This window comes from Blennius ocellaris (assembly GCF_963422515.1).
Source record: "Blennius ocellaris genome assembly, chromosome: 15".
In the NCBI taxonomy this organism is placed as follows: Eukaryota; Metazoa; Chordata; class Actinopteri; order Blenniiformes; family Blenniidae; genus Blennius; species Blennius ocellaris.
Genome location: NC_137664.1, coordinates 25737601 through 25750991, shown reverse-complemented (window position 1 = coordinate 25750991; position 13391 = coordinate 25737601). Strand labels below are relative to the sequence as shown.

At 40.6% G+C, this 13391-nt stretch overlaps 1 protein-coding gene across 1 annotated transcript; it reads left to right on the top strand.

The window, feature by feature from the left end:
- The first annotated feature begins 451 nt into the window (after window positions 1-451).
- On the top strand, window positions 452-12854 carry LOC308140689 (protein SET-like). The gene is made up of 8 exons (XM_080510567.1): window positions 452-645; window positions 3296-3353; window positions 3446-3588; window positions 3699-3802; window positions 3891-4004; window positions 4287-4457; window positions 5936-6073; window positions 10516-12854. The coding sequence occupies exons 1-8, from the start codon at window positions 576-578 to the stop codon at window positions 10534-10536; spliced, it is 819 nt and encodes a 272-aa protein (XP_080366693.1). The 5' UTR covers window positions 452-575; the 3' UTR covers window positions 10537-12854.
- The last annotated feature ends 537 nt before the right edge of the window (window positions 12855-13391 follow it).

Here is a 13391-nt window from a genome sequence, read left to right as displayed (position 1 = left end):
AACACTGATCATTAGTTTATTAAACATTTAGGTTCATTGGTTGTTTGTGTTCATGTGACATTATTGCCCCGTTAGCAAAAGGTGATTTAAAATAGAAGTATTCCGTGACATTTTTGTCTCTATGTTGCCACCAGAACAACACGCAGCCTGTGTTCCGGGACCTAATGGTTTACAAATTAAGCACTGGTCTGCAGACATGTAATGTGGATGGCATGGAGGGGCCTTAATGCTTCAAGTTTTTCCCTGAATTTCTGAAAAGAAATCTGAATTCTGACTTCTTTTTTAGGTCTTTACATCAATTGCACGTGTTTTCTTGTTGGGGTTCTTTACTGAATGTGTAACGGCAGCAGTGTCTTTGAGCTGCAGTACCGCCCTCCGGTCAGCAGTGGGGCGCTGCAGCACCACAGCCGTGTTAACGCACCGGGCTCCACACAAGAGAGTAGGCTTGCGCTCCATCCTAGTCGTGGTTTAAACACGCACTCTGAACGTTTGGAACTAACTTTTGTTCTGCAGTGAGGAGTTTTGCACCGACCGACGCTCACATCTGGCATAAACAGTCGCGGATAACGAGAACCATGTCAGCCTCATCGGCAAAAGTCAGTAGGAAGGAGAATTCAAACCACGACGGAGCGGACGAGACCTCCGGTAACGATAAGGAATGGCGGTTATCCTCTACAACGCCATTTTCATTTGTTTACCGTCATTTTTGGAATTGGATTGTATTGTGTTGTTCCAACCTCACATGATGACCATTTTTTAATTCACCGTTTCATTTGGTAATATTTTCCTGTGTACACACGTCGGGATAAATTCCCATTGTGCAGGCCGCGCAACCTTGTATGGTAGCATGCTCGCGCGGGCTAACGGGTTAGCATCCAGTTCGTAGCTGCGTTAGCTTGGCGTTCATGGAGGAGCGTGGAGGAGGCCGATATGTTTTACATAAGCTGCAGTCAGCGCCGTGTGGAGCCGTTGTTCAGGCAGATGTGTTGTGAGGAGCGGCTGTGCACTCCGCACGCAGCCGCTTCCATCCTCCCACACGCTCCGCGATGGAGCCGATTGCTCGGCCACGTTGTTGGCAAGTGCAGCAAAATTAAAGGTTTCGTGTCCAGAGCGAGAGGCCGGCTGGCGGCTAGCACCGCGGCACTTGAAGGCTGGCTGTTAGTGCGGGATAGTGGTAAATAAAATAAAGAGGGTCCATGTCCAGGTCGCGCGCCGCGGAGTGGCGTGTATGTGTGTAGGAGCCACGGAGGAGCTCGCAGTGTTATTGTTAGTGGAGCAGCCAACCCCTTTGAAGAGACGCTGCTGATCCGCATTCAAACCAGGCCGCCTTTAACGCCAACAGGAAGCTCCACACTACAGGAGGCCACACACTCTCGCGCTACTCCGCACAGAAGACTGGGGAGTCACTCCGTGTTCTTCTGTAGTGTTTCTATATTCTGGACAGTGTTGGTAGTCTTTACAGAGGCATAATCATATAATAGTGGTAGAAATGTGATTAAAGATCTTAATCGGTCTTCTCCCATCAACGTTTGCATAGTACACCTAAAAATACTTAGACATCTTAGAATTCTGATTGAATTATTTTAAAGTAACAATTTTCTTTTAAACCTCATAATTCGCACTGTATGCTTGGTTTAGATTTTTTTTTCCAGATTGTCACCTTTGTCCGTGCTCAAATGTCTTTGTTGTGATGATTCATTTTGATAATAGTTTGAGAAAAGTACACACAACAAACAATTGTTATAACATCTTTGAAACTGTCTTCTGTACAGTAAAGCTATTACACAATGAATGCGCAATGAAATACTTTCACAACATTTACATATTTAGTAAAAGGCCACAATCCACTTCTAGCATTTCCAAATATCATACAACAAACAAAATGGCAGATTTACATAATTTTACTACCAATTTTGTGTTACAGTTAGGGATGCACGATCCACATTTTTTCACCTCCAATCCCAATACCAGATTTTTGAGCTCTATTGATACTATTTCCATACTGGAGCTCTGTTTGCTATGATATTATCATAATTATTGCTGATTGTATATGAGGCTGTCATGAACTCTTCTCTACAGGCAAGTATGAAATGTACAAATGTATGCTTGCATTCTCTCAAAATACAACTTGAGGTTAGTGTAAGGTCAGAAAAGCAAGCAGTACAAACTATTTATGTTCAATTTGGACAACATGGGGATCTGAGTGATGTGATTATCTCATGATAAACTTGTTATATCTTTTAAACCTCGGAATCACTTTATTAATCTCTCTGGAAATTCTTAGCAATTTGGTACAAACAGCAGTGTTTCCAGCAATAATGCAGCGCAAAAGATTGGGACTATTTTCAGTGAGTTTTGTGTGGAGAAGGACGCCACTTCATGGACGTGTGAATCGACTGCTACAGCGGATGACCTGCTGTTCGTTGTTTTGATGCCACAGTCAGTGCTGTTCTCCTTGACGAGCTGGAATTTTAAAATGCTTGTTGCAGAGCAGTGCCTCACTGTGCAACGGCTTTGCTAACAACCACATCGATGTGTTGCTTTGCTGTGTTTTGAGTGGAAAATCTGTCGGACATGTTGTCTTGAAAATGCAGATAGCACAGTGCAACTACACTCACCTGTTCGCTGGCTGCAAACTGGAATGATTTTCCTGACTCATTGAGACCCACCTCCCTTAAGGAAGTCCATTCCACATTTTGCAGCCAGCTAGCAGAGCAGCGCCGAGAAACACTTGTGGAGTAATTTCAGGAACAGTAAAGCACGAGGCTTCGTGGATCGGAAATCACTGCAGGTTTGATCGGAAATTTCCGATCTGTGAATTATGTTCGTATTAGAAACCGATACTGGATCGGATCAGCCCCATCCCTAGTTACAGTGATCTAAAATTATGATGCCCTTTCACTGTAATTGATTTTTTATTAATGGAGACACTGATTTTTATACATTATATTTATTGAATTCTAATTCTAATAACAATGTGCAGTTCTATAATATTGCTTATAGTCTTTCACTTATAGTAATCTTTTTTTTTCTCATTAATTCTCACAAATAAATAAAATCCCATGACCCCAGATTTTTCCTGGTAACACACAATTGTAATATATTCGTCTTCACTCAGGTAAAAATACAATAGAAATAATTCATTAATTCTATTCTATGGCCTGAGTTAAAAGTGTGTTTGACTAGAAAAAGATCTGGGGGTCAAGAGATTTATTTTCTTTTGTCAATGTTTTATTGTTTGCGCCTTTTGTGTTTGAAGAAACCCCAATTATTTATTTATTTTTTGTCTTTCCAGAAAAAGAGCAGCAGGAAGCGATAGAGCATATCGACGAGGTACAGAATGAAATTGACAGGTGAGTTTGGAGCTGCTGTTTGTGCTAAGGTTGGTTTTTCACTGGTAATGTTCACAGGTCTGATCTGCTCATTTTTGTCCTTCTCCCTCCAGACTGAATGAACAGGCTAGTGAAGAAATTTTAAAAGTAGAGCAGAAGTACAACAAATTACGTCAGCCGTTCTTTCAAAAGCGATCAGAGCTCATAGCCAAAATCCCCAACTTCTGGGTCACAACGTTTGTCAACCATCCACAAGGTGAGTACCTGCTTGTTCATTGATTGGACTGGGTGTGTTCACATTTGACTGAGTGTCAGCTTTTTCCAGCTGATTGGTCACTCTGCTCTTTTGTGTGTTCCTATATGCAGTTTCAGCTCTCTTGGGCGAAGAGGACGAGGAGGCACTTCATTACCTGTCAAGGGTGGAGGTGACCGAGTTTGAGGACATCAAGTCGGGATATAGAATAGATTTTGTGAGTTTACGTTCCACTACCATTTCAAAGATACTCTAAACTGACATGTTAAATTGTGACATTCTTGTTTTTGTGTTTTCTTTGGTAGTATTTTGATGAGAATCCGTATTTCGAGAACAAAGCCCTCTCCAAAGAGTTCAATGTAAATGAGAGCGGAGACCCAGTTTCCAAGTCCACTGAAATCAAATGGAAGGCCGGAAAGGTTAGTTTGTGAAAGTCTGATGTGGGGGCAAGAAGATGGGTCTATTGTCGATTTATTCCTTTATAATTGTCTTATCCTACGGTAATGTACAATTTTGCTATGTACCAATTGCACAAAAGTATCACAATTTAGGATATCCCTACTTTTGTACTGTTTCCATTTACTGTTGTAAATTTAATTTCCTTTAACTACTACACATTTTCCTAAAGCTTCTCCATTCTCATGTTACCACAAATTAAAGTAGTTTTGGTTTGGATTTGACCAGTGTGGTTTCTCCTTTAGGACTTGACCAAGCGTACCAGTCAGACGCCAAACAAAACTGGGAAAAAGCGGCAACACGAGGAGCCCGAGAGCTTCTTCACCTGGTTCACCGACCACTCAGACGCAGGAGCCGACGAGCTCGGAGAGGTGATCAAGGACGACATCTGGCCCAACCCACTGCAGTACTACCTGGTAGGATCACCAGTCACACCAGTCACACTGTTACTGTCGGCTTTTCTACTGGAAACAGCCAGGGCGAGTTCCAGGGCGAGTTCGGAGCCAGGGCCAGAGGAGCACCAATTCTTTGTCTTTCCAGTGCTAACCAGGAGCTAACCAGGGCTACTCTGGCTCCACTTCTTTGCTGGGCCAGAGAGGGAGCAGGCTGGAGCCAGACGCATCATCAGGTGGGGGCGGAGTTACCGCTACTTACCAGGGGGAAGAGACGCCAACCAGCTTTCTGAAATCTACAGTGAACACGGAGCCCTGGAGTGGTTATAGAGGAAATAATACAAATTACGCATGGGAAGAAGATAATAAGTCGTTCCCTGTAGTTAATTAAATATGAGGGAATGAGATCATTTAGTCCGTGATAGCGGTGCCCCGGCTCTCGAGAGCACAGTGAGCTGCGGCACTGCACCGTCAGCTGCGTGAGATATACAGTTTAGAAGCAGCTTTCCGTTGTTTTCATGGAGAAATCATTGTAACTTACTTCACTTTCATGTCTTGTGTCACATTATGACCGCAGGCTCAGGAAATACACCGACTGCACAATGTAGTGTGTGGCTGCAGTGTGCTCCACTACGAGACGCTCCATTAATATTTAGTAACACAACTTTATAATGGAGCAACACTTTTAGTTCATCAGCAACTAAAAAACTATCTACATACTAGTGTAATTTTTTTTTTTTTTTTACCATGAAATGAGCCTTTTAATGGCTTCATGAGAAAGAGAACTTTAATCTGCATGGGTTTCCATGATAAACTGCTTTAGAGCTGCGTTCTATCATTCTACACCTCCATTCCTCCTGATGTTGAAGCATTTGATTCAGACAATCCAGAAATAAAGTGAAAGGAGCAGAAATTCACTATGTAATGTCCAAATGTTGAAAAGTAAGCTCAATAGCGATACAAGAAGACAGAATGTTTTCTGTCTCTTTGGTCTGCATCCAAGGTTCCGGCCAGACTACAGGAAATGGCCTAGACGAAATCGATGAATACAGTCTGCCTCCTCGTTATTGTCGGTGCCAAATTTGTGAAATCAGTGACTTATGTTTTGGAGTGACGCGATGACGTGGCTCTCACTTGGCTCCGTTAACTGTCGGTGCTCATTTAAGAACTGGCCCTGGCCCAGAACTGGTTCTTTCTGGTGGAAAAGCCTTAAGTGAGATCCTTTCTGTCTGTACTCTGTTCTGTTAGCTTAACAACATTTATAAATCACAGTACCGTTGTTGGTTATTTCAAGCACAGCATTACTGACCTGAGGTTCAAGGTAGCTTTGTAAGAAAAAGGCCTGGTGTAGGAGAAGGAAGATGGCACTTGTCAGAATACTTGATTACATTAGCAGTTAGTTTCAGTATTAACTTCGCTTGTACGTAGCAGTGGCTGGTTCAGTATTTTCAATCTGACCTTACTGTTTCTTGTATCCACTCGCCCTGCTTCTGTCTTCGAAGGTTCCCGACATGGAGGACGAAGAAGGTGATGATGATGACGACGACGACGATGAAGAGGAAGGTCTGGAAGATATCGATGAAGGGGAGGAAGAGGAAGGTGAAGATGATGATGAGGATGGTGATGGGGAAGATGGAGAGGTAATTTATTGCTATTAATTCTAACACACACAACAATCGATGGCTAAATATATTGTTGTTACCTCGGTTAAACTCGGTTCTCTTTAACCGGGTGTTATCTTGATGTTAAAGTTAACGCACCTACGGACCGCCACTAAAATAAACGGTGTGGTTCACTCCCACAATGGCGTTCATGATGCCAGTTCAACAAAGGACAGGGTTTACTGTGGACTTAACTTTGATATAAGTCAATAGTTATGTCTCCGCGACTGGTTTGGAAGAAGATCAACATAATCTCTGATGTACAAGATAAATGAAGGCCAAGTTGTCCTGGTCCAAAATGTAAGCTTATAGTTGTAATAAAGGATTGTTTGGAGATTACCTTAATACTTAAGCATTTGGACAGCAAATAATATATATTGCATTGTAATGCATTGTGGACTACTCAATACTACACTGTGATATGATGTATTGGGAGACCAGTTGATATTTAACGAACCAGACATCAAATAGGATATGGAAGAAGTATGCTTCTTTAAAATCACATAACTGAACCAATATAAAGACGTATACCTTTGTGTATGTATATATGTAGGGCTGCAACAACGAATTGATAAAATTTGATTATTTAAGTGTTGGCAACTAATTTCATTATCGATTCATTGTGTCGTGTTGCGAAGCCATTTACTTCACCTTCTATGCGCATTTCTTAACGTTACAATCCCGAAAATATGTCCACTTCAGCTGTCAAGGTGTTCTCCGCCTTTCCTAACGTACTTTATGCTTCACTTCAGGAGTTTTGAGCCGTGTGGCTATCTTTATTTGCTTTTAAATTATGATTGTTCAGATGGTGAATTGGAGGATTTCCTCGCACAAGCTCTAGCGCATGCACAGCCGCATGCACAGCCGCATGCACAGCCGCATGCACAGCCGCATGCACAGCCGCACGGTACCAAAATTTGGGTTGTGCAACTTTATGTTGGAAATTGTAATCATTTTCAGTACTAACTGTTTGATCTTGTAAAAATATAGACAATTTCATTACATACACTGTGACCACAACAAAGAACAACTTTAAAGTGTATATTTAAAGGTTATTATAGCAATATTTTACTAGTCTGGTCCACTCGAGATGAATCTGGACTGTATGGTCCCTGAAGTAAATGAAATTAATAATTATCTTGTGTACATGTGTATATATGTATTTATTTTGTATACATCTTTGTATTGGTTCAGTTAGGGCTTGGCGATATCTCCTCAAATCAATATCAGGATATATTGAGCGGTTCACCTAAAATTAGGTCTGTAATGTTTGTACATTTTGTTATCGGTAAATTTTCCATTTATCGTCTAGGCCTAGGTTCAGTTATGTTCTTTTAAAAAACTATAATATATTTGGTGTTCGGTTTGTTCAATATCAATTGGTCCTACAATTTGAAATGTTTTACTGTTTTTTTTAACCAATCCATTGATTATTAAAATGATCATTAGTTGCAGCCCTACAAAGATGTATGCTAAATAAAATGTAACTTCGGAAGCCACATTCACTCCAGTTTCATCTTGAGTGGCTGGACTAATAAAATATTGATATAACCGTCAAAGCGACGCATGACAGTTTTTCTTTGTTATGATGCACAATGTACTTGATGAAACTGTCTATAGTTTTGCCAGATCATACAATTTGAATGAGTGGCAGCGGGGATTTAGGAATGGTGTCCTGCCACTACTAAATGGGTGTAGAAGAAACCCTGGATTAGGCAACATGATGCCGTCCAATCATCCCAGCTCAGTTTTCATTTTCAGTCTGGAGGAGGAGCTGAGAACCACCATCATGAGAGGTGACGTCAGCTCAGTCCAAGAAATACTAGAATTTCACTAGTTGTGAGTGTTTCTACTGGATCACCCACATTATTCTCCCACATGAGCACAGGAGGGACTGTGAAACATAAAATATAGGTCCTTTAACTTTGACAGTGACGTTCACCCATGTTTTGGGTCGGTTAGCTAATGGCTAATTAAGAATTTAACCATCCGTTAAGGTTTAATCAATGGTTAAAATAACCGAGTTTTGAACAACCGGACCCAGTCTGTTTGTAATGGTCTTTTCAAACTACAGCTGAATTGAACTCCTTTTGCATGAGCTTTCCCACTTTTTAAACCACCGATTGTCGACCCAAGTAAAATAAATACAGTGCATTACCTCGGGAATAATACAGTGAGCATGTCTTCACCAACTTGATGTCTATTTTGGAAAATAAGCACTTTTGTGCTCATCAGCATTTGTGTTTTTATACAAGGTAGACGTTTCCAATTCATTCTGTTTATACAGTGTGTACGGAAGGTATTCAGACCGTTAACTTTTTCACCCTTTGTTTCGTTGCATTTGCTAAAATCAAAAACCTTCATTTAATTTCTCATTAATGTACACTCGGCAACCAATCTTGATGGAAAAAAAAAACAGAAATGTAGACATTTTTCCAAATGTATTAAAAAAGAAAAACTGAAATATCACATGGTCATAAGTATTCAGACCCTTTACTGTGACACTCGTATTTAACTCACAGGCCGTCCATTTCTTCTGATCCTCCTTGAGATGGTTCTACTCCTTCATTGCAGTCCAGCTGTGTTAAATTAATCTGATTGGACTTGATTAGGAAAGGAACACACATGTCGATATGAGACTTTACAGGTCTCAGTGCATGTCAGTGCAAATGAGAATCATGAGGCCCAAGGAGCTCAGAGACAGAATTGTGACGGCACAGATGTGGCCAAGGTTACAAAGTAATTTCTGCAGCACTCAAGGATCCTAAGAGCACAGTGGCCTCCACAATCCTTAAATGGAAGAAGTTTGGGACGACCAGAACTCTTCCTAGACCTGGCTGTCCAACCAAACTGAGCCATCGTGGGAGAAGAGCCTTGGTGAGAGAGGTAAAGAAGAACCCAAAGATCACAGTGGCTGAACTCCAGTAGGGAGATGTTCCACAAAGCCAACCATCACTGCAGCCCTACACCAGTCAGGGCTTTATGGTAGCGTAACCCGATGGAAGCCTCTCCTCAGAGTAAGACACATGAAAGCCTGCATAGAGTTTGCCAAAAAACACATGAAGGACTCCCAGACTATGAGAAATAGAGCAAGATTGAACCTTTTGGTGTTGATTCTAAGTGGTATGTGTAGAGAGAACCACCTGCCCAATACAATCCCAACAGTGAAACATGGTGGTGGCAGCATCATGCTATGGGGTGTTTCTCAGCTGCAGGGACAGGACGACTGGTTGCAATTGAAGGAAAGACGATGCAAGTACAGAGATATTCTAGAAGAAAACCTCTTCCGGAGTGCTCTGGACCTCAGACTGGGTCGAAGGTTCCCCTTCCAACAAGACAATGACCCCAAGCATACAGCTAAAATAACTCTGCTTCTTGCTTGGAAACAACTCTGACCATTGTTGACTGGCCCAGCCAGAGCCCTGACCTCTGGAGAGACCTGAAACTGGCTGTCCACCAACGTTCACCATCCAACCTGACAGAACTGGAGAGGATCTGCAAGGAGGAATGGCAGAGGATCCCCAAGTCCAGGTGTGAAAAACCTGCATCGTTCCCAAGAAGACTCACGGCTGTATTAGCTCAAAAGGGTGCTTCTACTCAATACTGAGCAAAGGGTCTGAATACTTATGTCCATGTGATATTTCAGTTTTTCTTTTTTAATAAATTTGTAAACATTTCTACATTTCTGATTTTTTTTCTGTCAAGATGGGGTGCTGAGTGTACATTAATGAGAAGTAAAATGAACTTTTTTGATTTTAGCAATTGGCTGCAATGAAGCAGTGAACATTTTTAAAGGGGTCTGAATACTTTCTGTACCCACTGTATAATCAAATTAATTGAGAGGTTTTCCAATGTCAAGTGTTTTTGCAAGTCACCGCGAGGAGTCTTAATGAAATTAGCCCTGGACATAAAACAAAAAAAGAAAAACATGTAAACAAACACTGAGCAACAAAACAATGTATTCATTTTCCAAAATAGCTGATTGATTGATCTTGGTGATTTGATTAGGAAAAAATCCAAACGCTTAAGGGTTCAGAATTCACCATCCTGTAAGGCACTGAATATTTTGCACAACTTGTGATCACACTCAAATGCTATGAGTTTAGCTCAGACTCTTTATGTTGCAATATACATATCTTAAATATTTAAAGTGTGAAGATGATAAACTGAGAGAGAAGGCTGTTGTTTAGAAGTCACAGACATTCTTATGTACTTAAGATTGATAGCTCGTATATAACAATACTCCACATCACATGTTCACCTAATAATCTGCAGCCCTCCAAGATAAAAACAATATTAACTTCATGGCAGCTCCGTCCGTGTGACTCTTGTGAAAGTTTGCTTTTGTAGAAGCACAAGTTTTTTTTCTTTCATGTTGTGAACCGTTCCTTCAGTTTTGTTTGTTTTCATGTTTCTTTCAGGATGATGGAGATGATGATTAAAAAGCTCCTGCCAACACTTTTCCCACTCCTCCCCTGTGATCATCATTCAAACCTCGGGAGCAAAATCTTTAGGGTTTTGGGTTTTTTTGTTTTTGTTTTTGTTTTTTTTATTGTTGTTGTTGTGTTTTTTGTTTGTTTTTTTGGGGGGGGTAAAAGCTGTTTATTTTTTCCCGTGTGTCATCAGCCTGTCCATCCTCTTCCTGTGCAGCTGCAGCCGGAGGGGGGAGCAGCCCCTCACAACATGTTGAGGCTCTCTGGAAGGTTCACCTGTCGTCGTCTCTCCACAACTCCAAAAGACATGCAAAATAATGAGAAAAAATAATTGTAGCATTCTGCACGTCATCTACGTAGATTTAAAATATGTACAATAGCAATTTGTATGTACATTGAACCATTTGAGTACATTGAGTTTCTGTTGAAGTTGTGAGTTCAATAAATACAAGCCATGGGGCAGTGATAACTTCATCATAGCATCCTTAGCCACTATTTTGTGTATGTGTGTATGTATATATAGATACATATGCACACACAAGCATAATCTCCAGTGGCTGGGGTACTGAGGCTGTGTTTTGCTTTGTGACTAATGGAACTGATTGAAAGCACCAGCTTGTTCCTTTGAACCGTTGTAACTGTATCCCATGGAAGCCAGTTGACTGTACAGTGATGGGCTGAGCTGTCAGGCAGCGGGGCTTTGGCACCAACTTGGACTCCCGTTGATTGAATTCACATCAGCTTGTTTTTCAGGCACACCGTCTGAATGGGGGGTTTTTTTTCTTTCTTTTTTATACAAAACGGGCCTAAAAATCTCGGCTAAACACTTGGAAGAGGGAAATAAAAATGTTTCTCTTGTTCTACTGGAAACTCATTCACATCAAATTGAGTGTACCAGTTGCTTTATTACAATAAATGTGTTGATATGAGTAGTTTGGTCACATTTGGGCGTTCCTGCAATGCTGTTTGTTTAATTTGGCCCCGTTGGAGCCTGATATGTAACAACCCAAATTGTTTTAAAATATAATTTCATAAAACTGAACTGTAATAACTGGTTGATAATATAAGTGCTGAGCCCAAAATGTAATTTAAACAAACAAATTGTAACTAATGTCCATTAATGTCATGGCGCTGAGCCCAAAACTTAAAAATGTTTATTACACGACGGGGCCAGGAAAATAGTTTTTCCCTAGTAGTGTAATCATTTCATTACATCATTAAGTGGATCAATGATTGGTGGATTGGACTTGAACTGTTTCAGTTTGACTGACACTGAAAAAATTAGTTCGGATGGTTTGGACTATTTGTTTATACATATATCGAAATAGTTTGATATTTATGCATTATTGCTGTTGCTCAAGTCATTTATAGTCTTCTGTTTTCTCTAATCTGTAATCTATTGCTTTGGGTTTTTGTACCTTATGTTGTATAACAATTTGGGTAGTTTGGGCATATTGGGCTATAACGGGCCCTAAAAGTGCCAGCATCAAGCTCATGCCGCCTGTGGGTCAGTCCATGATGAGGAGCTTCCTTTCCCAAGCATAAATTCGAATTCCTTAGTGAAGGGGTGTTTGAGGTATTGGTTGCTTTGACGAGGTAGAATCTGAGCTTTTGCCCCGCAGACAGCCGGGTGGAAACTTCACTGACTCCAGTCTGACACCACAACACATTGGCTTGTGATATTTAAGAAATCTACTGGCTCTCTTATGTGAAATTTGTTAATTATTACTGTTTAGCTGTGTCCTGTTTGTGAAATATCTCCCACTCTGCTGCAGGTGGGTTTTAAAATAAACCATTTGGGCTGACTCAGGTTTAAAACCCTCTTTCCTGTTTTTTCTTTCTTTATTTCTCTCGACTGTCTTTGCTATTTGGCCTCTTTGGAAGCATTAAGTTGTAGAGCTTCACAGTAAAAAGAACAGAATTGTTTGTGTTGTTGAATTTTTAGATGATTTATAGGATTGCTGTACAGGTGCATCTAAAAAAAAAAGATTTTTTTTTTTTAAGTGAAATATTCTGATGTTTTGTTTTCAGTTTATTAATTGGAAATATCAAATTGTCTTAAAATAGAACAATATCAGGCATAGCATTACAAAAATGTGATTAGACAAATCTTATATGACTATCGAATTTAAAATGTAATTTTTTTAGACACACCTGTATTCCCACAGCACTACTGTTAATGGATCTTCTGTTTGAGTACAGAACTTTAAAAAAAAAAATCTTAAAATGTATACATGAACCGATTTTGTATAACCAGAATATTTAATAAAATGTCCAAAGTTACTGAAAATTAAATGCAAAACTCTCTTGTAGTGAAATAAAACATATAAACACTAAATGTGTTCTCAGTTCTTGTCAGGTTTCAGAATGTTTGGATGTCTTCAGGAAAGGCTTGAACAACTTGAAGAATTGTTCTAGGCTCCGTTCACACCGCAGGTCTTGCTCGTTCCAATTTTTTGCTGGGATCTGATTTGTGTGATCATTTCAAATGTAACCTGCCTTGTGAACATGATTGGACCGGACGTTTTGGGGCTCCAGAGCGCATGCACACAAGACGGTCAGCACACTGGTTGCCAGATGTGACTCAATGTTTCCAGCCCAAACAACATAAAAAGCCGCGGTTCCACTGCACTTTCCGTGCGGGAGCGTCACAGGTGGGTTTTTGCATGGTCTGACTGAAAAAGTGGATAGTATGGACAAAGTGCAACCTGGCTGCGCTTTGCCATACTGTAACCTCCCGCTTCACCATGTGGGAGTGGGCATGCTAAGGCTATGGCTGCATTCAGATCACGTGATTTTGATCATAGACATAAAGGATCGACCCCCTCATTTTCTTTTTTATTTATTTTTCCTTGTCCTGTTTG

Bases quoted from the DNA above. Each gene is read 5' to 3' on its own strand.
- LOC308140689 (XM_080510567.1), top strand. From the start codon at position 576: ATGTCAGCCTCATCGGCAAAAGTCAGTAGGAAGGAGAATTCAAACCAC. The intron at 3,803-3,890 runs GTGAGTTTACGT...TTTCTTTGGTAG, and splicing joins CGGGATATAGAATAGATTTT to TATTTTGATGAGAATCCGTA. The intron at 4,005-4,286 runs GTTAGTTTGTGA...TTTCTCCTTTAG, and splicing joins TCAAATGGAAGGCCGGAAAG to GACTTGACCAAGCGTACCAG.